This window comes from Cydia strobilella, chromosome 4 (assembly GCF_947568885.1).
Source record: "Cydia strobilella chromosome 4, ilCydStro3.1, whole genome shotgun sequence".
Lineage (NCBI taxonomy): Eukaryota > Metazoa > Arthropoda > Insecta > Lepidoptera > Tortricidae > Cydia > Cydia strobilella.
This window is the reverse complement of record NC_086044.1, coordinates 20,233,290-20,260,842: the sequence shown is the minus strand read 5'-3', so window position 1 is coordinate 20,260,842 and position 27,553 is coordinate 20,233,290. Positions and strand designations below refer to the sequence as shown.

General features: G+C 38.0%; 1 protein-coding gene across 1 annotated transcript in view; it reads left to right on the top strand.

Annotated features, from left to right (window-relative positions):
• LOC134740821 (leucine-rich repeat neuronal protein 1-like) overlaps positions 1-27,553 on the top strand; it is a 374,276-nt gene that overhangs the window by 258,056 nt on the left and 88,667 nt on the right. Inside the window, exon 5 of the mRNA XM_063673462.1 lies at positions 24,673-24,711. Coding sequence (XP_063529532.1) covers positions 24,673-24,711 — 39 coding nt within the window. The remainder of the gene's footprint in view (positions 1-24,672; positions 24,712-27,553) is intronic.

The window sequence follows — 27,553 nt, the reverse complement described above, 5'->3', positions numbered from 1 at the left end:
CAGAGAAAACTATGCTAAGTATAATTCTTGAATAATATGGAATAAAACGTCCTTTAGGACAAATATTCCATTCGAATAGTTCGAATAGTTGCGTTTCAATAAAGTAATTTCAGAAACTTAATTTCACTTACCAAACTAAGTTATCCATGCTACAAATAGAAATAATAAGTTGACGGCGCGACGTCTAGCATTTAAAAAAAATGGTTAAAAGAAATTGTTCTACGAGTATTTTGAAGTTTTATACTAAACGTTCTCAATGTTCTCATTCACCTCATTGTACCTCTCTTGTGTATTTGTAAACTGGCAAAAGAATTCTTTTATTTTCAAATTCAGAACACCATTTTCGCCGGCAGTTTCCCGCTTGGCGTTGGTTTTTAAAGATGGCGGCGGGCGGATGGCCGCGGGCGAATATTTCCACGACACTCGACGCTCTTCCGGATTCCAGCAGGAAAGTATGGGACACGAGCCTTTTCGGAGGCCCGGGGCCTTAAATCTAGAAATATACTTGAAATTCCGATATAAAAAGCCCGTATTAACGTTTTATCCTTATATATGCTTATCGTGCAAATTGTCTGCGCGTGTGTGGAAACTTAATACTTAATACATATTTATAGTATCGTCCGTTAAGTTGCGTAGATTTCGCGTAGGTCTATTAGTGTGTCTCACAACTTTTGTACGTTCCCGGTTACAAATAATTAATACTAAAAAAGTCTTCGAATATTGTTTATTTATATGTAAAGAATTATTTAGTTGGGTCCGCAGTTGTCCTTGTATTTAATAGCATCTTACTTACTAACGGAAAAACAAAACATTTATCAACTCAGCTCTATAGTTTCTGATTACTTTTTTCCTTTTTAGGGTTCCGTATCTCAAAAGGAAAAAACGGAACCCTTATAGGACACTCGTGCGTCTGGCTGTCCGTCTGTCACAGCCTATTTGCTCCGAAAGTACTGGACCAATTAAGTTGAAATTTGGTACACACATGCAAAGACGGACATGTAACGTTACAATTGTTAAAAAAAATGTGATGTACTTGGCCGGTTTTTCTTTTACTATCGGATAACAAATCCTTTTTTTAAAGATTGTCCATCTTAAACGCTATGACTTAAGAGGAATAAAAAGCATTATTTCAGCATTCAGCTTAGTAAAATGAGCGCTGGAAATTATTTATTCTTGTCATAAAATTTAACTGCTTCGCTGTCTAGACGGCCATGTCCGACTGTAGGCATAAAATCGGTTCGATTTGCATTATTTTGTACGGTTAATGTTTTTGATCGAGTTAACAGATTTACGTATTATAAGGTTAGTTTGACTCGTAAGGTGACTTTGATCCTGATTATGCTACCTATAGAGGTTTATTAAGGCAAGAGAAAGTTATATAAGTAGGGTAAACTCGCATTATTTGGTGACACGCCTAAGTCAGTGATACAAGTTTTCAAGCATGACACCCAGGAAAGCTTGTGAATTAGGGCCTTTTAAATGGGACCTCACGGCTTCACGGCTTCACGGCTTCGGCGGATTTGCCTAAACCTAAAACTAGTAACTATATAAAAAAGAAACAATATTCTATTCTTCTTTATATACCTACCTGCTACAAGCTACAAGTGTTTAATATTTATTAAATCTTTATGATAACAGATTACTAGGACTAAGATTATAAAGCCGGTTATATCCGGATCGTTGTTTATTTACCCTGACCCACATTGATCCCACTGATCCCGAGCAAACAATGCAGCGTAAATATTTGACCCTTTGTTGACCCCACACCTTGCGGCCCTGTTGTCCAAGAGGTAAGGGGTTAAGCTCATGATTTTAACACGGGCCAAGTCGCGGACAAAGTATGTATGTATATTCTTTATTGTACATAGAAAAACAAATACAAAATACACAGCTACAAAGAGAGTATATTCCATAGTAAAAGTTACTCAATGTCACCTCGTAAAATTTGGCTACAGATTGAAAAAGACATACGTTGAAAATTTATTCAGCATTGTCGCGAGAAAAAATAAATGTTCAACACGAGTGTTCATTGTCAGAAATTGAATCGGCGAAAAGCAAAATTTCGACTTTCCTTAGCTATTTGCTTTAAATAAGTATATTTTCTAACGTCACTCATTTTAACATATATTGTAAAATAAAATCTCTTATCAACGTCAACAATTTACGTAAATATTTATATGTGTACAAACCTCTGACATTTCGATTTACCATATTTTCTCAGAAAGACTATGTTTATTCAAGCTTAAACTACTTTATTATTTTATCAGTAATTCCATTCGTATACTAATTTAGCCGCCAGCGCATAAATATGTATGCATTCCACCTCTCACCTCCGTAATCTGATGCGGTTGACACAGGCGGACTTATGACATACATATGCATGGCCAAGGAATTATACGCGATTAGGAGCACCTGGTTTGACTAATAGGTATGCCATAACCTTATTGGACGCTATATTAGTGTGGTGATATAAGTTATTGGATTTAATATATCTACGGTATCGGCTTTAATGCCGTAACACATTTTAGGTAAATACTTCTAGATGTACCTATTTATCATTTATAAAAGGCTTTGTGTAGCAGAACTGGCTAACCGCAACCACAACTTTTGACTGATTAAAAAAATATTTTTATGCGGAATTGGAACCCTGGTTGTTTTACCGAAGATATCGCTCTATCAACTGAGATGCCAGTAGAACGAATACATTATTTAGTCCCATTAGTGACTGAATATTAAAACCACTGGATTCCTGGAAAAAATGCTAGCAAACGGATCGCAAACTAAGTTTTCATATCGAAAAAAAAGTAACTAACTAAGAACTTTTTTTGTATCCGAACAAAAAAGTCTCTACAGCTAAAACGGCTTTCACCCAGCTTTAGGATTGCAAAAAGAGTTTTTCCCACAATCCATTACTTGTAAATTAAAGTCGTTATTTATCCACCATAAAACGAGTAACAACCGCATTCACCGCTCACAACACGAGTTATGTCCTCTAACCGTCCATCGCAGACGCACATATCTCGGTAACTTCGGGTTTTCGAGACCGTTAATAATAAGTGTCAGCAGCAGCTAGAGCACTCTGGCGGTGTCAGAAAAAGTGCCAGGTGCTGGTTATAAATAACACTAGTGTCCAGCGCAGTTTAGTATATATAAAGTTGGCGATGCGTTTTCTGAAAGCGCTAGGACGTAAGTTTGCACGGATTATAGTATGTTGTCTTTTTATTATTACTTTTATTTAACTTGCCCTGTTAGTAAGTATGCTAATTTGGGTCAAATTTTTGAAGTTTTTGACCTACTTCCCGATTTCCGATTGAGCTGAAATTTTTCATACATAGATATGTAAATCGGATGACAATGCAATATTAGGATTACATGGAGCTGATCTGATGATGGAAACAGGAGGTAGCCATGGAAACTCTGTGATAAAACAACGCAAACTAATTGTGTTTGGGGTTGTTAGAATTTTCTCGATGAGTATTAGTTGCCTGTGGAAAGAAAAGTACAGTAAGCGATAAAAGCCTGTGCCAAAAATGAAATTTTTGCCAAAAACTTATCAGTGTTTGATAGTGATATTACGTATGGACTTGTAAAGATGCATTGTTTCTATATTAATTTAAGACTATTATTAGGTTTTTATTAGGTATCTATAGGATCGGATAGACTATCTTTGAGTACATATATTATTATATACTTTTGTGTATAAGAAAACAAGAGATAAATAAAATTCATTTCTACGATGTAATATGAATATTTACGGGGTTTTCTGTGCACTCGTACATTCAAAATCAACAAAAGATTAGAAAACGTAACATTATATTATATAATAAGTAAGTATACCATATTTTAAGAAAACAAGGTATTTTTATGAATCTATATTGAAGAGAGATGGCCTGGCAAAAAATATTATTGCAGTAATACACTTCGGGGAAAACACTTAAGACGGTCGAATATCAAATATTCATTGGTCGTTTATTGGAGCTAGGCCGCGAGGTTTCCCGGCGGCCATATTGTATTTATTCTGTCAACACGCGTTGTTGACAGTCAACAAAATAACTGGATGGCTTCACTCATATCTTGTCTGTCAGGTCAATTCGAACGTGCACCTGCCATCATACCGATATTTGAATAATATTGGAATCATGTCAGTTAGCTGTCATTCACGCGTTCATTTCGCTCTGACTTGTCCATACATGTATTAGTGCAAGCGAGACGCCCGCCCGAATGACAGCTAACTGATATTCATATTCATATTTATTTATGGCATCCATGGTACACAGGTGTTACATATATAATAGTTTCACATGGGCCCTGGTAGGGCAAGGCAAATATCTTAAATCTAAAGATTAATCCATATATGTACAATATGTTTGACAGTGTCCCATTCAACCCCCAAGAATTCACAGTTATATTATATACCGATATTTGTATCATATCATTCCAATATGATACAAATATCGGTTTGATGTCCGCTGCACGTTCGAATTGATGGCCTGTACGTAGGATCTGGTTCGAATGTTTAGCCATCTTTTTGCATTTTTTTTTCTGAATAATTTTTTCTGTACTATTCAGCACAATCGAGGTATGAGATAACGATTTTTGACCACCATATGAAAGTAAATTTTGTATCAAACAAAAACGTCTGCGAACGATGCTATTAAGCTTAGCACGTTAACGGGCACAGCGCCATTCCCGAAACTGCGTGATGTGCCACAGGTAAATCCCATACAAGGTGTTTTCCCGTCTAATGGACGAACTGGCACATTGCATTTTCTATAAAAGTTGTGCCACATATTGACAGCCCAGTATAACATCTTCATACATTGAAGAGGCTCGTGATACGGCATCTCGTCTATAGCCGTAACATTCTCAGCCGTGTCGTGCCACAACATGCGTCATGGCCCTATACTGGTGGTGTTGATGCATAAAGTCGGTAAGTAAGTCACTCTGAAGATTTTTCTGTGACACCAGAGAGCCTTGTGATGTGTTTAAAATGGCACAAGATCCCGGACCCGGGTATGTCCTTAAACTACGTCCAAAAGAGAGGTATGGGCACTGTGAATGACATCTCGCTTTGTGTGGTAGGGCACAGGACAGCGGATGTCATTACAGATCTAGAGCAGAGTCCAACTGGGGAGGTACCTCCACCTTACATAAAACCGCAGCCAAATAACACTAGACCCTACTAATAGCGTTGTGTTCCTGCCGGTGAGTAAGGTTGCCAGAGCTCGAGGGAGAGGAGTGTTAGGGTCGGCAATGCGCATGTAACTCCTCTGGAGTTGTAGGCGTACATAGGCTACGGAGACTGCTTAACATCAGGCGGGCCGTATGCGTGTTTGCCACCGACGTAGTATTAAAAAAAAAAAAAACGACTTCATTAAAATCCTATGAAGCCTCGACGTCTGTCGACGGGATTGGAGTTTTGTCAAAGTAAAAATCACCGGCTTCAGCCGTGGTGCCAAATCACGAGGGTGTCCTTTTACGTCTCTCGACGGACTGTTCGTGAACTTGTTAGAAACAAATTAAAAGTGGAAGAATTCACTGTTTGGGTGGGACCCACGACCACCGGATGGCTAGTTACATAACAGTTCAGTTTTAGAAACACTGAGACACATCCTTACCCGCTAAATCCTGCAAAACGTAAACCAGAGGTGACTTTTTCCCAACGATCTTAGCCTTTATGAATTTAGGAGCCAGTTTCTTTGTGAATTGCTTGCCCTTGTCATGAGCGTACCACAGTTTCTTTTGCACGTCGTCGAAAATAGCGGAAAGGCAACCCAAGTTCTCGGCGTAGATATCGCGTGATAGAAACATCACTTCGTTTCCGATATCGTTGTCCATATAATGTGTCCCACAAGGTACCAACTCGCGACCATACACTAGAAACGATGGTGCATACTTAGAAATACCCATTGATTGGCATCCAGGTTTTCCAAAGATAGTCACTACTATATTATATTTATATATATTTAATTCCGGTGCCAAAATGAAGTATGTCAGTATTCAAAACATGCAGAAAGCTAGTTTACGAATTGAACGTCGAGTTTGTCTAAACAAGTTATAATATGTCTGTTATACCTTGGCGTGCATTCCTAATGGCCGCGCGACGCGAGTGAATCGAATTCTCGTGCAAACCAAAGCTATGCAAGATCTTTAACAGCTAACTACGTGTACATAATACCGACGAGAGGCAGAGGAAACTAAACAGGGCATCATAGAGCAAGGATATAAGCCTCTCTGCTGCCGCAGCTTATGCTCTCACGTTGCAGGCATGTGATTGAACAAGAGAGGAAAGTTGGTTTTTCTTGCAAGTGTTTATTTTGAGTCCCGAGAAAGCGAAAGATTCTAAGGTAGAATCTTGAGCGTAGCGAGAAGAAAACACGAGATGTAAAATAACTTTGCTCTCGTGTTGCACACATAATTTTTCACCTCAGTAGTGAAAACATATTAAAGGTTAAAATGTATTTCGAATTACACAGAATAAACAGAAAAAAGTATTATAATATGTACGATACGATACGATACGATACGGGACGGGACGGGACCGGACCGTACCGGACCGGACCGGACCGGACCGTACCGTACCATACCATAAAAAAAATGGCTAGGCTTGTTCGAGCTGCTGAGGTGAAAAAATTATACAATGTACAAAGGCGAACTTATCCCCAGGATCTCTTCCAGTCAAGCAGTTGCATAGGTAAGCAATAACTGTTTTTTATTAGGAGGCAAAGAAACAGATGAAGCGTTCGATGGCAAGCAATTCAATCCATGGATACCTGCCACACCAGAAGGGTTGCAGTTGCAAGTGCGTTGCAAACTTTTCGGATGGGAATACGCTCTTTTCTTGAAGGTTAGGTCGTGGGTATCAGTCCGGAAATTCCACGAGCGACAGTTCAGTCCACAGTTTACATTTATTCGAGTGACCCGAGTCATGCCGTATGGGCAAAGTGTAAACTTTCTCTATCAGGGTCAACTATGTGCACGTGACACCCCTGGAGTTTCAGTCGCTCATAGGCTACGGCAACTGCTTACCAGGAAGCGGGCCGTATGCTTGCTTGCCACCAATGCCTATTATATTAAATATAATCGGATCATACTTCCTCAACGTCAACATTTCCAGCTATATGCTGGCAGTTTCTTGAGCATCAGCAACTGCAAAGCGTCAACGGCGTGTTATGCTAGTTTTCCCGAACCTTCGACTCAGTTGTGTTCGATTAGTATCTGGAATATCAACTGGCAAGTCTGTAAGTTGCGGTGGACTCACCGTCGAACTCTTGATTTACGAACACAAATTCGCACGATGCGCTATTATGCTCAAACTTCAAAGACAGAAGTTTCCTCCTGTTTACTGTACTAACTAGGACTAGTGTTCTCTCTAAACTTTTACCTCCGATGACTGTGAACATCCAACTAATTCCGGAAAATCCCTACAAAAAATATAGCAGTCGATGAGTTAAGATGAAAGGGGACGTCCGCTTCGCCATACAAACGTAGTCCCCATTTTCCTCTCTGGATATTCACATTATGAAAAATATTTTTACATCATTTGATGAAGGGTAGGGTAGGAAACAGTGGCCCGAAAAAAAATGCCGGGTACAGTGGCTCACTCAACCTAATTCCAACATGATAGAGGCGATATTGGGACGACTGAGCCACTGTTCGAGCTGAGCCACTGTTGCCTAACCTACCCTATATTAACCATAGCCATGCCCCTACGTTTAACTTTTCTCGACTTTTTAGTTATTGTAAAAATTTGGTGCCAAAAACAGATTTCATAAAAAAAAAAAAATGCTCCTAATTCCTATAATAATTAAACATTCAAAAAAATAGAACGTGAGTTAAAATATTTTCAATAATGTTAATATCCAGAGAGGGAAATGAGGTCTACGTTTGCATGCACTTTCGTCTTAAAGGTGAAATCTAACAATTAACAATTACTTATGTATTCACTACAAATTCTTTTCCCAGAAACTTAATCGGTTAGTCCGTTTCGGAGAGAAATATGACTATTATATAAATCCCTCATGCCATCAAGTCACTTCGCCGTATTTGCGCAAATACAGCATCTCATTGAATGCGACACAGATATTCGTGTAGGGCGAGATAAAGTGATACTAATCGCACAAAATATCATCCCCGTTCCGTCATAGGTAATATAGATAATATCAAAGAAATTAGATTAACTTTTGATCATTGGACTTTACTAAACTTCCAGAACTGAGATTAATATAACAACCTAAAACAGTTTCTTAAAATCTCTAACTTTTAGTATACAACTACTAAAACTCTCTTTGTTCTCGCTCGAATCTCGATGCAGCGTCTATCATTACGCGCGGCTATTCACGTGCGGCGAACGAGGGGTCATAAAGACGGTAAACATTCTCGAGGGTTGCCCTTACTCAAATTCGCACTAAACATCGACTTGGAAATTACGAGCGCCCGTTTTATTTATACGCCTCGTAATATTTTCGGCTGTTATTGTTGTTGCGTGTTTAAATGAGTTCTGTCTTTTGTACTAACTTGTGAATTTTTTGAAATGATGTCTGCAGAAACTTAACTGTAAACATATACCCATTATTATCCCTACACATTTCATTTACGAGTTGTAAATCATCGCACCATCAGCATATTTTATATGCAAAAAGGACTAAATCGTAACTTGCCGGACAAAAGCGGACCTTTCTGCGCACTTCCTCTCGTAAAACTAACCTTCGCACATAACTCGATCATAATTCACACGAGCGTTATTCGCTCGCTATCTTAGTAGCCCCACAGATCTTTACGATCGGCTTCTGCCCGATCGCGATAGGCAGAAGCCAGGATAGGCTGAAGGGTTCTTTAATGAGGGATCTGATGCTAAGGAGATTTTCGTGGAGATGCCACTTTATAGCACGTACACATGTGTGTATATTTGTATAGACGTGTTTTGATGTGGGGTTAGGAAGGGTACGTAATTTGTGGATTAAGCCAAAGGTGTGTCGTGTTATGTAGACTCAGCGGATTTAATTGGGAGATTTCGATGACTATGTTGACTTTTGAAATGTAAGCAGTTTTTACTACGTCATCCAGTTTCTATTGCTAAATTGTTTCATTACTGAATAGATATTGAGAGTTTATAGACGTTGAGAGAACATAAACTGAAAAAATCGTACCTACTTAGTTTTTGTATGTAGTTTTAAATACATCTAAGATTTAGATTTGTATTATAGTATCGGTATTAAATCGGTATTGTCGGTTGTAAATGAGATGTAGGTACATTTATCAATAAATCATCTGAAATCTGGTATTAAGGAGACTTACGGCGCAATTCGGGAAATTAATAAGAGATTCACTATATGAAATAGTAAAGATATGTGTCGTCCCGCGGGTAAATGTACCTTATGGCGGTTGGCGCTTACGCTATTATTAACGCTGCTCCAATTAATATTGGATGGCGCTCACGTAGCATAGCGCCGCAATAATGCATATCTTTACTATTTCATATCTAGTGAATCTCTAATTCATTTCCCAAATCGCGCCGTTAGATGAGAATATATAATATTATGTAATAAACCACACTCTGCCCTAGTTGGCAAACCGCATCTTACCCGTGAATCATTGTCTAAACTCCTGGATTCCCCCCGATTTCTTCGGCGCCGATTCCGCATCTGTCCCTATCGGTGATCGCTTAATGAAACTTAAGAGAACACTTCTACGGCTGCTATTTATATCACACGGCGACCAATCGTGTCAAACAAACCAGTTTAATTGTGACTTCGATAAGTGGCAATACAGGCTGAAATTTTAATCACCAGCCATACTCTGCGTACCTATAGTGACTACAGGTCATACTGGACAACTTTTATTATGAAACCAATGCCGAAATCGCGAAAAAATTTCGCTGGCCCTAACATAGAAATCAGCGGCATCACAACCGGAATGCATGAAACGGCCAATTTTTTTTTCGCGATTTCGGCATTGGTTATACCTAATAAAAGTTGTTCGGTATGACCTATAAAGCCACTACGCAAAGTATGGGTAGTGATAAAAATTTCACCCTGTATTAAGAGATTATAATTGGAATAATGGGTGGCTCTATCGGCAACATGCTGTTATGGCTTGGGTGTCCATGATGTTATTTAGATCAAAATATAATAATTGATATGTCTCAACGGTTTTGCTTCAATAGTATTTCCGGCAATAGTACCTACGATGTGTTCAGCACAAATGAATACATTAGGCGTTTGTGGATTTCAGTATTTTAACGTCCCGTAAAATTGGTCCATTTTGGTCCTGACTACAATAAAGATCAACTAATACGATAAATATTTATCATCGAATTTCCTGTAAGATTTCTCTATAAGTAGCCAGAAGCGATTGCTATGTAAGAATTGAGAGTAGCACCCCAGCGTCGTGGAATCCAATACCGGCCAGCGGATTTATTCGCCACCCGATACTATCGCGATACGGCCGCCGACGACACACGTAATTTAACTCCGAATAAGGATTTATTTCCCGTATCAAAAAGAAATTATAAGAAATCCTGTACCGCACCATTGTGGCCAGATTCCTTTAATAGACGGCCCAGGATCTCATGAGATATATATCCGCGCGCTGAGCCTTTAATGTTCAGAATGTTCTCCGTTCTTTACGAAAAAGGTATACTAGGAAACGTTTTAATAAAGCATTAAACGGTAACATTTTCACGAAAAATATGAGCTAGATTTGGGGAGAATAACCTCACCGACGGGGTAAATTGCGCAGTAATGTAAACACATTTGTGAGATAGAAAAATTGTCCGGCGAAGGAGAAAGTAATATATGACAAACGTTTAATAATGCTATCTCTTACGCTCGTTTGGCTGTTCAATACTCTATATAAGAAGAATCATGAACATTATGACAATGCAAAAGCTAGACTATTGTGAAATAGGGCTTGAATATTAAAGAGGTCTCTAAGCGTTTGATGGACACTTCATAAATATGCTAATGTGTATTTTAGAGTAGAATAAAGTACATTTTTCATGTACCTACGCAATTTAATCGCTTTACATTGCGACGCCGCGGGCTAATCTTGGAAAATCTCGCATTACATCTCGAGTCGAGGTGTATGGAGTAAATTGGTTTAAGCTACTTTTATTTGTATATAAGTTTCTTATGAATTTTGTGACAGCAGAAAATCCTTTGATAAGTTAGGAGATTATGTTAAGTCTATTAAAATACGAGAGCTTATTCTTGTCCTTATCAATATACTCTTTGGCACAGTAGCGCTTTTCTTGAACAAGTCCCGTACATCTAACATTAGCTATCCGGGTTCAAATAAAATATAATCTAAGTAAAGACGTGATCACTACGCCCTACTTATAATTATTATGATACAGTAGTCTTCCTAACATTTATTATAGCACACTTGACTTATTAACACACTCGTTATTGCGTGTGTTGGTTGCGCAATCTGCCGCCATCCGTCTGGACGGACGTTGACGGATGGTCCGCTAATGAAACAACCCGATCAAGCTTGCCTGACAGGAGTACTTAAGCAGAAAACCCTAGGTTTATGTCTAGGTTTAGGTTAAAAGTAAACCCTACCTTATACCTTCCTTCCCAGAATTAAGATGAATCTAAAGACAAGCCATTTAGGTTGCAGTCTGTGGCAGACCGAAAGAATTTGTACCGCGCTCTGAGTCTTTGTGTCGTTTAGAATGTTCCGCCTTAGGATCTATTTTATGAAAATAGACCCAGACATGCGAAAGTCGAGACGACTGTAATAAAATGGTGGAACTTGGGTTAAAAATGTCTATTTCTATTTATGTCTTATTTAAAAGTAGAATGCTGAATTCCGTTGGTGTTCTGGTCACAATTTTTTGCCTTTAAAGTCCCCGGCAAGCTCGGCCGAATTTCACCTTCCCATACAAACGGAGTTACGTTCTCATTTTAAAACTACGTGTTGGATTGTAATGAAACTTTGCACATACAATAACATGAGGTATATCTAGGTCTGTAATTAGTTGATATAGTTCAGTTTATAAAACAAACGAAATAGAGCAAAAACAAGTTTTGTATGAAAAACTTTATTTCGCTTTTTTTTTTACTATGGTATCTGTAGCTACATAAACTAATTACAGACCTAGATATACCTTATTCTATTGTAAGTACAAAGTTTCAGAGCAACTACGTTTGTATGGAGAACCGAACTTGCCGGGGACCCTTAAATCCTGGAGAAAATCAAACCTCAAACAGACTGAAGAGTAGAACTAGGTACATTCTTGCGTCTAAGTTGCCTGTTTATCTTAAAATTAGTTTAGTAACTATGAGAACTTTAAGGGAAACGTCAGGCAACAAACCGGAACTTTAATATATCTAGAAGATTAATGACACTGTTGAACTTAGGACATAAAACTAAGACAAGTTCCATCCGCAATTTTACATAAACGCTCTCTCTGCCATTAAATTTTCAATCCCGAATATAAGAACGAATTCGGTCGCTGTCGCCGCATCATAAATCTAAACTTTACAAGCTCAGTGCTAAAGTAAACGACTCTGGAAATCCGACTCGCAATTAAATAGAGAAATCGTCTTACGTAAAGTGCATTTTTCAGTGGTTGTTTGGGGCTGACGCGGCTCCATCCCTCATGTGTGGTAAGCTCGCAGTTTCACGAACACACGAGCCAATATTAACTCTCCCGGCCTATGAGCTCCCGGTACTTTTAACGAGTTTCTTTGGTTTCCAAGCGCACGTCTTGGATAATATTTATGAAAACAAACGGCTACGGCTGATTTATGAAAAGCAATTGTTGAGAAATTAAGGTAACTCCAAGTCGTTACTTAAGCTTAACGAGAAAAGCTTGTACAAAGACCTAATTTTAATATTTATTATCGAAAGGTGAACCTAATAGCTTAGATAGACACTAATTATAATAGTAGATTATACACCGAGGCGGTAAAACACTGTTTTATGTCACGGGCGCGATATTGGATCCTGAGCAAACGAGGGACTCCAGATTTAACTCCCGAGCGTAGCGAGGGTGTTACGAGTTAATTCCTGAGCGAAGTGAGGGAATTAAAACGGAGTCCTGAGTGCAGCGAGGGATTCAAGCTCGCCCAAGACGAAACAGCCCCAAAGGAGATTACTATACTTTTCTCACGTTTTGCGAGACAATAAAAAACAAGGCTACTTACTAGAAACAACGTTTTATTAAAACTTAAAATACCTTATTACATAAAAACCTACAAATTATAATCTTTCAGCTTCAACCTCTTGCTAATGCTACAGCGTTTTGCAACACTCGGCATTTTTGTTTTATTTTCTTTGTTTTGCGTATATGGCTTGTAGTGGCCAGTTTGATTTTCAAATACGTTCTAATTTCGCCGGGTTGTACTAAATCTCATTATAACCCGCCGGCTCATAATATGGTACTGAATTTCATTATAACCCGCTGATTAATAATAAGATTTGAATTCGTATGAAAAATTGTTCCATAGAGACCTACAGCAATAATGACTTACTTTAGGTGAGGTTTGTAGTGTGAGAACACCTTTCAGATATCAAACCCTTTAATGAAGTTTATTTTCTTATTCTCTAGCGTGAATCAATAGATTCTTTTGACCAACGACAAGAGTAAATGAAGTGAAGTCTGCCCTTTAGAGGTCTCCAGTACAAGAACTATGATGAATGATTCGCAGAACCGAGACGACATCGGAAAACATTAGGCGCTGGCCTTAGTTCGGTTCCAAAATACGTTCCAAGCGCTATTTAGCGAGCGTAGAAAGGCAATTTTCTATCCTATTTCTGTCGGAACTTGGAATTATCTGCGATCAATCGGACAAAAGAGTCGAATGAACAAACTTATTTCTCGAAAGGCCGACAATTTATCACGGGCATCATTTGTTTCGGCAGACGTCAGCTAGTATTGTTTACGGTGCGCGAAGAATGCTCAGATAGATTTGATTAAAGTGCGGAGACAAAAGAAAAGTGCGTCTGTTCAGTTCTCAGGGGGTGTGAGGGGGGGCGAAAGCGGTAGGAGGGAGTAATGGGTGTCGAGAGGCAAGGGTCGTGAGTGACACTTGAAGTTGTAATCATCCTTGCTGCCTTTCACCAGCGGCTCTGTATTTTTGTGAGCCTCATTAAAACTACGACGCACCGCACCCGGTAGTGATGGCATCAGAGAATGAATTGCGAATTCGTATACCGCGTTCTCTCTCGGATCCCTATCTTTCTATAGAAATAATTATACCGTCTGCCTGTATTATTCCATTCACTTCCTGCATGGAACGAACAATTTGTTATCTTCAGCACACGTTTTGTTTCAATGTTAATTAAGCGGCCGCCTCTAAACTTAATAATTTATTAAGGTAATGAAAAAGCCCTATCAAATGAAATGAATTGGCATAAAATATTACTTTCACTAATTAATTACTTTGGGCAATTAAATGAAGTGACACCTTAGTAAATATAATTTGGGTTGATAAGTTCAGGGTGGGGTTTTTATATAATTTTAAACACTAAGAATAGCAAACGAAAATAGTAGTACATACACAGAGTACATATTAAAAAAATAACTCGTATTATTTTAAGATTTTTCGTTTTTTTAACTACGTTTTTTACACAAATAGTTTTCTTTGCTACTCGTTTCTTTCCAAGCAAGCAAACGATTTAAAATAATGACGAGTTTTTGAAAGTTATGACTTCACCCCAGTCACTGTTAGGGCCAGACTCTGGTAAAAGATTTTCCAAAATATGACAAAAATAGATCAAGATATTTTATTTGTAAAAGGGCATCCAATCTAAATTGACAAACTTTAGATGGTCAGCACCCGTTTCCCCTTCTGACCCTCCCATGTTTTCAAGGGTTCTGTGACGAACACTCTATATCTTGTGAATAGTTAAGAGTTAAGAAAGTTAAAGAGTCTCATGCTTTCAAATGTACTTGACTTGGAAATATAACCATTTGGTATTGCGACCGGGTTCAGACTTCCAAATACAATGCTGGTAAATAATATAAATCTCTCATCTACGGGCGCAGCATGGTCCCATTTTTGTCGCCTGTCACTATGCCCGTCACTTTCGCACTTACATACTACGATAATAATGCGACCGTGCTACCGCCGCTAGTCTATCTATAGATTCAAATATATTGTTTTACAAGGGGGAAAAGTTCTTGTTTAACTCCTAGTGTTTATAGACCCACTAACTAGCAAGCAAGCGGAAGATTCCAAACTTTAACCACATGCGTATAGCGAGTGGTTCAAAAAGTGGAGTCTTGAGTGTTGCGAGGGTTTCAAGGCACGAGGGTTAAACACAAACAAACTTTGCTACCGAGTGAAACACAAACTTTTCTACCACACCGTTGGGTTCCGTACCCAAAGGGTAAAAACGGGACCCTATTACTAAGACTCCTCTGTCCGTCTGTCCGTCTGTCTGTCTGTCACCAGGCTGTATCTCAAGAACCGTGATAGCTAGACAGTTGAAATTTTCACAGATGATGTATTTCTGTTGCCGCTATAACAACAAATACTAAAAAGTACGGAACCCTCGGTGCGCGAGTCCGACGCGTACTTGGCCGGTTTTTGAATTATAAAAAGAGCCTTTTCGAGCTAGTGTGGAGAAAAAAGGGAAAAAGTCTCTTAAATAACTATTGCCTATAAATGCCTGTGTGACGGGATCTTACTTCGCTTAAAAAAGGATTAGTTAGCAAGGTTTACCTCGGCTGGTATGAAAACTAGATGGATTCAGTTACTATTATTGAACAGATAACGACAAAAGATGGGGAGCGTTGTTACACAGGTAAGAGAATTGAGGGCAAGAGAAGAACATCCGGGCACATATTAAATCACATTTAAAATCGGGTCTATCGCGAATTTATTTTGTTACCTTTATTTACCGACGTTTCGACACAGGTTTCACTGGCCGTGGTCGCGGCTAACTGATGTCCCAGCAAAATGAGCAGAGATTTGTGTGACTACCCGAAGAAAAGTGTATTTACATCCGGACATCCGGACAAATATACAAAAGCATTTTTTTATAAAAAATAAAATACAACATTTAAAAAATAATCACTCATAATCGTTTATTGCAAATCATGGTTTAATAAAAACGTATTAAGCACAGTAGGGCACTTTTTTCCAAGCTGAAATGGAGATTTTCGCTTCGCTAGCTCTATTACAATACTAAAATGTTACTTAGCTCAACCACACCTTTTATCCAGAATAGTTGTACGAGTATTATTAATGGCCAGTGTATTGCTCGCTCCATTATTTATGTATTCGCGTTTCATTAGTGGCCATTACGTACGGAATTAAATAATGCGATATTATGCCGTATTTGCTTGGACTCAATTAGGCGAGATCATTGTTGGCTTTGAACGGCCGCTTTAATATTAAGCGAGTTTGCTGACGTGACGTGTTCAATGTGAAATAGTACATTTTACAACTAGTGTGAAAAGACATTTCACACGTGTTGTAAACGACGTTTTTTAATACAATTACGAAAACATAATAAATTAATATATCATTAGTAGAATCATACCACCAAACCAAACCAAAACCAAAAGTACCTATGCAGCTAAGATACGCGAGCTGCCGCAGCCCGCGATACCTTCATACTCGTGCGCGCCCCGGCCGCGGCCGCCGCGGGCCCGGCGCGGGTTGGTCAACGACACCTCCGAGTAACTCATGAGGCCCTGGTACCTGCTCCGCGCTAAATTCAATTTTAATTGCGTTTCGAAAGTATAGTTTGGAACTAAAAAGTAAAAAGCACTAGTTCGAGAAATTGAGCTTCTCACACGCTACGCAGCCACAAAAAGTACCACTTTTTGAGCAACTGTATTAAAAATTATTTTAGGTTAGTTTTAAAACTGAAGGAAATTTTACGCTACAGATGTGTATAAACTGCCTCTTTTTAAACTGAATTGACTGTTTTTTTTAAGCGGAACCTAAAATACCTATATTATGCCGTAGCGATCGACATCAAAATCAGTGATTTGTTAAGATTTAGTTAGTGGAAACCGTTCTCTCGAAATGGAAGTTGTATAAAAAAGTGCCTATTGTCAGTAGCTATACTTCCCTCTTAAAGAGACGTATAGGTATATTTTTATTAAGCTTTTATTAGAGAATGGTAGGTAGTTTTACTTTTGACGCGTAGTCTGATCACTGGATCAGAAAAGTACCGAGGTCATAAGGTCGAGATATTTCGATTCCTCGAAGCTCTCACGCGAACAGTACCTATTTGTTAGGTTTTTACATTTATTTACATTGTGCTGCGTTAGCGGTGCACGGTATTAAAGGATGACTCACGTTGGACCGGGCCGTGTCCGGGCCGGAGCTTCCGGGGCTTCGTTTTCTATGGAAAGCATCACGTGATCACCTGTCATGTCATAGAAAAGTAAGCGCCGGAAGCTCCGGCCCGGACATGGCCCGGTCTAACGTGAGTCATCCTTAAGTCGGTATAACGAATATCCTTTAAGCACCGATGAGTGGTTTTTTGTGTGTAATGTAATTTTGAAAGCTCTTTTTCTTAATGTCAAAGTACCTACAAGAACCCAGATTGTAACTCTTTAGAGTTGCAAGAATATTATCTAAACTAAGTTTTCTAATAAAGTTTATTAGTTTCAGAAATGTATTTTACTTCTAAACTTTAAATTACTTAATAGTCGTTTGACTTTCAAAAGAAACAGAACAGAAAGCTACTTTAGACCAAAGCTTCAGTGTAATTTTTTACGCTTTGCAAAAATACGCCAAGTCAACAACAACAAACGGAATAGCGTTCCGTATAAATGAACCTCTCAGAAAATATCGAATACAAACCTTATATTTCGAAATTCAAAGAACCAGCGTTGCAACGGCGATGTTACAATCGAGTGTATTCGTACATCGCAAACACTGATTTAAAGCGAGAATCGAAACGAAACGTTCGACAAAGGACGCGAGGTAACGACTTCCTCGATATTCGACCGTGGCGATACTGGCGATCAAAAGTGTTCGAATCTAAAAGTGCAGGGAAATGATATTTGAGTTTTTCGGTGAATGCGAAAATAATGAAAGCAGGGATGGGATGAAAGCATACGTGTATTACAAAGTTAGAGTCGTGCCGGGATTTGTTTGATGTCAAGTCGGAGATGCAAATGAAGCGTAGCAATATAATGAAATCATGTACGATGTGTGTATAACTATGTATATTTTAAATAGACTATAGAAATTTGTTGTTATTTCTTTTGCGAATTATATCAAAGTAGGTGTTTAATACTTATTACAAAAATCCTAACTGCATTAATAATACATTAACTAAAATTAGGTAGAGTCTGTGCAGAAGGAAAAGAGTCGTGGAATGGAATGTATGGGGCCCAATACATTCCACGGCTCTTCTCTTTCCAAACAGACTCTACAATGCAAAATATAAGTATACTTATAAAGAAATAATGTCAGGTGCTCAGGTGCAAATCAAAGTGCACAACTAAAAACACGAGAATAGCGTTAAAATGGACTCTGCACGAAATGCAATAAACCTAGCTGTCAAAATATTTTCAAACCGCCTTGTCAAGGCACTAGATTTATATCTACACTGGTTACCGCGAATCATCCTTTCATTTTCCGTTAAAAATTATCCCAGTGAATGGCAGTAGCCCAGTTTCGGACGGAAGTCACGGCACGAGTTGGCGATTTGGTGCAATTTGCGGGGCAACTTGGCCCGTTCACTACGCTCGCTAATAAACAACTTGGCCGGTGCTCTGCCGAACTGAACCTCGTCTAGTTAACTCACGGCGATGTTTAGAGGTAGGAATTTGTATTTAATAAAAACCGGCCAAGTGCGAGTCGGACTCGCGCACGAAGGGTTCCGTACTATAACGCAAAAAACGGCAAAAAAATCACGTTTGTTGTATGGGAGCCCCACTTAAATATTTATTTTATTCTGTTTTTAGTATTCGTTGTTATAGCGGCAACAGAAATACATCATCTGTGAAAATTTCAACTGTCTAGCTATCCCGGTTCATGAGATACAGCCTGGTGACAGACGGACAGACAGACAGACTGCGGAGTCTTAGTAATAGGGTCCCGTTATTACCCTTTGGTTACGGAACCCTAAAAATGGGTAACGAATCTGACACAACTATATTTTAGATGTAAAGGCTGTTCTGATATATTTTTATACGATATGTTATATTTTAATTGTTATGAATACGTTAATGTAAATTCAATAAAACATTGTGATTATTTTTAAGTTTCTGTGTAGGAATCTGATTACAACGCGCTAGTAAAACTAAACTATACTAAACACAGTATTAGTAAAATCATGCACAAGTGAAAAAGCAGAATAAATATATATATATATGGGCCAAGTAAATTAGGTACCAATTTATATTCAAATCAGAAATCAAATCGACTATTACGAGTAACTTTCACTATGCAATTATGCATATCCTGTAAGTGTCTAACATTACAAATGGCGGAATTTCCTTCGATTTTACTCTTATATATTATTTTATTATGATTAGAAGCACTTAACCCTGTAATGAAACATGCCACACAGGTTTGCAATGAAACGTGCCTCATCTAATACTAATGAGTCTAAGATTTATGTCAACCAGTATAACTGCGTTGTTCGATTACCCTATATTACGTTCGAGGTCACGTTATGGTGGTTGGTCTAATAACTGGGCTCGTGTAGCCAATCAGAACTCCTGGCTAGGACCAGTAGGCGAGTCGACCAATTTGCAGTAAATAAGAATATCGGCCGCCTCGTTATCTGACCTCGTAAATGAGGTAATGAGGCGGTGGCGCGCACTGTGGTCTTTATTTGATAAAAATAGGTTTCGCGGGCTTTGCGGCCCTCTCAGTAAGGGATGATGAGTATTATGGTGAGATATAAGTACTAAATACCTATGTTAATTGATCAGGTAAAGTTAGATGGGGTGGAAGAGAAACATTTGTATGGGATTACCGTACTGGTATTTGCCTCGTGCATAATTATTAAACTTATGAATAGTTTTAACCTAATAGCCTGAACTTACCTTCTTTATTTCTATACTCACCTTACTTTATGACTTAATAATTACACCCATAGACTTTGTACCATGCAAGTTACTCTCCTAGAATGTAGTTTTAAGGATGAGTCAAGATAGAACGGTCCGGGTCCGGGCTGAGGCGTTCGACACTTAAGTTTTCTACAGAATGCATCAGGTAATAACCGATCACACGTCATAGAAAACGAAGTATCGGATACCTGGGCCCCGCCCCGGACCGTTCAATATAATGCAAAGCCCATTCATATAAAAGTTTCTGGTTAATTTCTATAATTTCGAAGAATTGCTTATTCTTAGCAATTTAGGGAATACAATAAATACTTTGACAAAATATTTAGGTACTAGCGACCCGCCCCGGCTTCGCACGGGCAGTTCAACTAATTTACACAAAACCTTTACAAATTATACATATACAGCGACATCGTCAAAAAAGTGACAAAGCTCTTTAAACAAGCATTAAAAAAAATTATACATATACTAAAAAAAACCGCATCAAAATCCGTTGCGTAGTTTTAAAGAACTAAGCATACATAGGGACAGACGAACAGACAGCGGAAAGCGACTTTGTTTTAATACTATGTAGTGATTTATAATATCCAATACACGTGCATTGTATTAAGAATAAAGAAAACAAAATAAACTCTCCAGTTATTCCCAATGAAAATGTAACGGAAGTTTTATCCGACATAATTGTTTCACCACGATCCACATTTTATTTTTTATTTTATTTTTTTGGCTCACAAAACAAGTTACAGACAATTGCAGAAATGAATACAGTATTAGCATACAGTTCAGAGCTAGACTATAACTCTAAACATGTGTGCACAGAAGGATAAGAAGATTTAGTTATAATTTATTGCTAGGGAGGTGAGATGCCATTTCTACACAAGATTATACACAGAATAGAAAAATAAACAGTAGCAAGATTTAGTTTACAGAGTTGCGTGCGCTAGTAATTAAACTACCTAAGTGTAAAACTACAACTAAATTATACTAAATATTTTTATTTAAAGATTCAAAGAGCGTTTACGAAAATTACAATTTGAACGCAGCCTATGGACACAAAATTTTGCGGATTTTATTTTTGAATGTGGTTAAGCTGCATTTACATTACAGTTTTTACAGGTCTGCAGGAGACAGGCGGTTTAGCGGAACTGCCATTATACCGAGAGGTAGAAGGTTAATAACATTTTTTATTTTTATTATTTTATTTTATTTTGACGTTACCTATGTAATTTTGATTATGTAGGCATTATAAAAATATCATTACTGAAGTATGTACGTAACATTGCCTTGCTTTATGGCCGTCAAAGACTTGACGACCTGTCTGCATGGCCTAGTGGGTAGTGACCCTGCCTGCGAAGCCGATGATTCCGGGTTCGAAAAAAGGGCATTTATTTGTGTGATGAGCACGGATATTTGTTCCTAAGTCATGAGTGTTTTCTATGTATATAAGTATGTATTTATCTATTTAAATATCGTCGCCTAGTACCCATAGTACAAGCTTTGCTTAGTTAGGGGGCTAGTGCGATCTGTGTAAGATTGTCCCCAAATATTTATTTATTTAAAGATAAACCAAGATTTAAAGCAAGACTTTAGCGGAACTCGGACCCTTTTTAACTATCAAAGACGTGGTCAAACCTAGATACATATTTTACAAAATATTTATCAGTACGTCGTGCACTGCAGTGCACGACGTACAACCGCCGCGGACACTCGTGCCTGAGGATGGATTCCCAAAGAATCCGAAACATGTCGCCAAAAGCGACTAAAAATAATAGTGAGTAAAAACCGTACTGATAAATATTTTGGAATATGTCTCACGATAGTTTAAGTGCGATTACATATTTTACGTCCAATTTTGTCACAACTTTCTTACTGCTTATACCTAAAAAAAACCGAAATGTATACCTACAAAAATTGTTAACGTCAACAATTTCCGAGCGCTTTATGTATTAAGTTAATTACAATTTTGACTCCGATTATTTAGATTCCCGCACTAAATACTCGTTGCGAGTCACAAAGGACGAGACAGTTCTAATTACTACACGGTCCGATATGCAAATCGGTTGCTTTGTCTGTAATAAACACGCGCGGTCCGGCAAATTGCTCCGTCTACGAGACCCTTAATAAACCACTTGCTAGATGAATGGCCAGACGTTCAAATTGGCTGTCTCTTAGTTTTTAGGACGCACTAGCCTGAATGACAAAACGGAACTGTGTTGACCTTCTGTCCATCCGTATCTCACAAGTATTTTTTGAGTAATTAGATACGTGACTAGCAAGCGACGTTAGAATTAGATTCCTATAATTTTGTAGCAAGTACATTTATTATATAAATAATAAAAAAAAAGCCTTATTTCTTGAACTTTTTTACATTTTTTCATATTTGTTTAAGCGTTCTATATATATAATATTATTCAAGAACCCCGTTTTCACAGGTGAAGGCCTCCTCCAAAGCCTTCCATGTATCTCGGTCCTTTGCCACTTGTATCCAATTTGGCCCAGTAATTTTGGTGATATCATCTTACCATCTCATAGTAGGTCTTCCTATCCCTCTTTTTCCTAGAGGTCCAGACATTTATTATAACCTTTATTAACCTTCTTGATTAAAGTAATTTGATGCCTTAATATAATTTCATAAGTCGCTTACTACCTGAAAATTCAAAGTTACCAGTATGAACTTGGCTCTTTAGTTACTTCTCATAAGGCAAAAGCCCTAAAAGTTAAAGATATTGTAAACCACAATGCTCAGCTCGAAGCACTAATGAACCATGTTATCAAGCTACCGTAACCACAATGACAATACATGTACGAGACACTCGTAACATCCCACAACTGCACTTGACGTGCATTTGTGTCCACCATCTTTGAGATGTCAAACGCATCAACGGAAATAAAGTATGGGAGAAGCAAATGCAGCCATGCCTGCCGTGCATTGTTGGAAATCATGGCGCCGTTTTAGTTTATCTGTATTTATATTCTGATCTGCAACTGTGTTTACGCTTACTTTCATCGTTAATTGCACATATTTAAGTTAATATTCAAAATACTTTCATAACCTAGTACGATTGTAGTATGATTTTTAATAGTAGGTAAAGTAAAACTAAACAAACTTCATGAGAAAGAAGCTACATGAGCTACACTTAAATTTTTATGATATAGAAGCTAATCGCCTAATGGTGAATGGCTCACGTAAAATGAAGTGATGATGGAGCAGCACCGTCGCCCATGGACACCCGCAACACCAGTGGCGTTGCCGGCCTTTAAGATTGGGGTACGCTCCTTCCAGAGTCCCCTCGTCTCGCCAGTATGATCGTCTAAAAATTTATCTTATCAAGCGACATCTCGTAATTATCAAACAAAACACGGAAACGCGTGACAAAAAGTTAGAAAACCAAATGAATACGAAATTCGGAACGGTGTCTTACTCAGGGTGCCAATTAGGTAATTAATACGGGGAGAACTCTCAACAAGTTTGCTTTTGAACGTACTGTGCGGTAATGACGTTAAAAGCGGGGCACTTCTTTGTCATATCACTTAATTATCTTATGGAGTATTAATTGTTTACGTGTAAAGGAAATGGAGATTTCACATAGATTTAACAAAAGCTTTTAAAGCTAAGTATAGGATGAAACTCTATCTTATTAAATAGCAGATACGGACAATGGGGGAACGTAGAAAGTTAGGAGCGCTACTAATGGCGCCCTAATAAAGTTTTCTATTAGATTTCCCCCAATGCTCAGGCTTAAACTGGTTAAACCCAGAATAAATATGATTACTGAACAACCTATATAAATTCGTCGTCCAATAAGAAACTAAGAGAAATCATTCAGAAAGAGATTCCCAAATGTAGAAGACAACAAATACAAAATCACGGGACGTGAAGCATAATCGAAACGTCGATATCAAAACAAGCATGCATTTCGTTTTTGTACAAACTTCGCCTTCGTGCTCTGACTCAATGGTTTTCTTCTCTAAATAACTGAGAGAGAGCTTTTACTAGGTTTCACTTTATTTTTAAATATTTAACACTAATCCTCTCCTTGCCATTTACGGCCACAGCTAGTGCCTGTTTTATATGTCCTATACCTTACTACTAAGTAGTAACTATTACAGCCGATTTTAGTGAATATGTACACATCGCACATCAGCACTACTTACACATAACTGTATTGTAATAAATCATTTTAGTATTTCACAAACGCTAAAACCAGTTACAAATACAAAACGTAACATAATAAAACTCGTCTCAATTCCTCTTAAGGACAACCCGATTAAGTCACATTAATTAATGTCATTACCGGGTCTAACGCGATTAAATTTCATTATTTTACCTTTTCTCCGACGTTTCAACCAGGTTGCACTAGCTGTGGTCACGGAAGATTGACGTCCCAGCAAATGCCAATTGGGATATTGGTAAACAACACTAAACTACCCGACAGATTAAATAGACAAATAAATGTTATCTACCCGTTTCTAAGTCACATTATCGCTAAAATAAGTCGAAACTCGAGACGTTTTCCTGTAACTATGCCAATGTGTAGGATTTTGACTAATGAGCTGTCAATCCGTCAGTCTTAATGACTGTAGGACCTAATTAATATTTATTATCCTGTGTTAAGCGAGTTACTGGAATAATTGTGAGGTTGTATATTAATGGTCTGTTTCTTTGCCCACAGGATGTTGTAAAGGCTGTTGAACAAGGCGTCAGAGTCATGGTGAGTGTTTATTTTAATAATTCTGCGTATTCACAAATACGGCATCAACATGATTTATGAGAAACCGAGCGGGCTTTAAACGGGGCCAATGAAAATAACAAGCTTTCTGGATTGTTTTAAATACCGGGTGTCTCCTGTCCGAGCAAAAAATTAAACTCACTGACCAACATTTGTTCAGCGACTTTTAAAAATAATGAAGACTTTTGACTTCGTATCTTTTCATACAAATTAAATATTGTCTTCAATGTGAGTACGCTGTCATCAGTGTAATTGACATTTAACAAAACAAAATTCCCAATACATTGCGTCTTGGAATAAACTTTAAAGTGTGTTAAAAATAAAAATACGTTATGTTTAAAAGTCGCTGAACAAATTTTGGTCGGTGAGGAGTAATTTTTGGCTCGTATTAAGGATGACTCACGTTAGACCGGGCCGTATCCGGGCCGGAGCTTCCGGCGCTTCGATTTCTATGGAAGGCATCACGTGATCACCTGTCATGTCATAGAAAAGTAAGCGCCGGAAGCTCCGGCCCGGACACGGCCCGGTCTAACGTAAGTCATCCTTTACAGTACACACCCGGTATACATCTCGTTTCTCACTCTGCATAAATACAGGATAAACTAACTTAAGAACCTTTTATAGTCTTGTAATTTTTAATTTTTGAAGGCGCGATATTTTAAATTGCGACGACATCGCTGGTCGTTTTCGAAACACTATTTACAATTTTACAAAAACATAAACAATTATATTACAAATATTAATTATATTTAGAGTTTTGAATGATTCACGGTTAGTTTCACTAGATTTATATTGACCGGGATATAGACCGTGAAATATCGGGAGCTCACAAATAATACAAAAGGTAATCACGGTCTATATCCCGGTCAATATAAATCTAGTGAATATTGTATTTATTTAGTAAAAGTATGCACTATGCTATGAAGTCCATTTTTCGAACGGTATACCGTCTTATAAGACACGTCGTAGATTATGCTATTACATTATTAATCTAATAACGACGAGAAATGTACCCTAGGTGTTATTCCGCGCATTTTCCAACTACTAATCAGGAGGATGTCAGTGATTAGAGCTAGCTAATCAACGTGCCTCCAACGCGCTGTCAGCTCTACGATAACACGCTGGCAATTAACAGGCACGTACAAAACTTGTGAATGAAACGACACGTAACGGGTTATGTGGACGATGAGACATGGCAACACCAGGTGCAAAAGAAAGATGGATATCTATTTACGTATACTTTTAATAAAGCTAAAGGTGGCATTAGAATGACAACAGCAGCATTACGTTGCAATTGTATTGTATTGTATTGTATTCATTTAAGGCCGTTCCATCGGTTTGCCGCTGTCTCTGTCACATTTCGCAAGAAAGAACGGGAAAGAGCATGCGCGCCAAGTGTCCATTTTGATCGAATTTTGTCGATTTTTATTTATTTTAAAAACGTTACCCTACAATATCGAAATTCGAAAGCTATGAAATTACTATTTAAGTTAAGATTGTTTTTTCTTCTTTTTTTGTTTATAGTATCACATAATAAATAACCGAGTAAAGTTGGATTAAAAGTCCGAGTTAGAGGTTACTTTGGGAATTAATTGTATCGAGCGAAGTGTCATAATTCGTGTATCGGAAGCTATGATATTAAAGATAATATAGTCAAGAACTACATATATTTTTTCCACGTCTACGAATATCAACGCCTCTTAGAAAAACATGATCATATAAGGAGATTTTTCGCCTTTTGGCTCAGGGAACCGCCTTAATTCAAGCAACATGGCTCATAAAAACTTTGAAACATAAAAATCTATTAAAATGCAATGCAATGTTACTGCTACAACGTTGACGCGGGTGATGTCGGTATTTGGCATGATCAAAGCTTTAAATTCAACGGTATTCCCAATTTTATTGAAGTGGGCTAAGGAAGCTGCCATACACTCCGCGTCGCCGACAAATTAATTAATTTCTTGCGTTAATAGCATGCTATATTGATTATCATAGTGACGTATGCTAGTTTGGGGCAGGGTACAATTGTGGTTCTTCTTATTTGTCAAAACTGATCATATACACATATGTACCAAAAAATCAATGTTTGTGACTCAGTGTAATCTCTAACACTGGCGATTTTTCACTAATTTTTAACTGTGAGTGGCTCTTTTGCTCAACAATTTGTACCCATGGTTTTAAACACGCGTTTTTAATTCAATTTCGTCTAATTCGTCTTAAATACTTGCAACTAAATAAGCGTCCATGTGTGGACGTACTTCAGGTGCAAGTCTTGTTTCAAACGTGGAACGCAGCTATTAAATATTATATTTACGATTACGACTCAAATGTGATATTTTACGGTTGTTTTAGATATTATGATATCGTAGCCAACTGTTATGGAGCCCAGTAAAATGTATATAAGACGTAATAATTAATACCTATCTCGAACGTATGTAGTGTTGTATCAAGTTATTGTCTGCTAATATCTAAAATATTCTCATCATTCGAGAATTTTACCTTTAATTTATTTATTCGTCTCATTTAATGCCAAATACACAGACCCCACTCTTTTACCTTTGTTCACAGTAAACTAAAATAAAAATATATTATATAAATATTAAGGAGTTATACTTCGAAAGTGACGTGGCGTAGTTCGGCCTTAAAATGCGATGCATCATAGGAGTTCTGGAGCCAGAACACCGACTACCATCTGGCGGTGGCAGCCAGAGAGCAAACTTGGAGAGACGCTAGTCTCGTACAAAGTTCCGTGCTTCAGAAACATGTGCGAGTATATACCAATTGGTAGTTATCGAACTATACGAGTATGAACACTTCACTATGT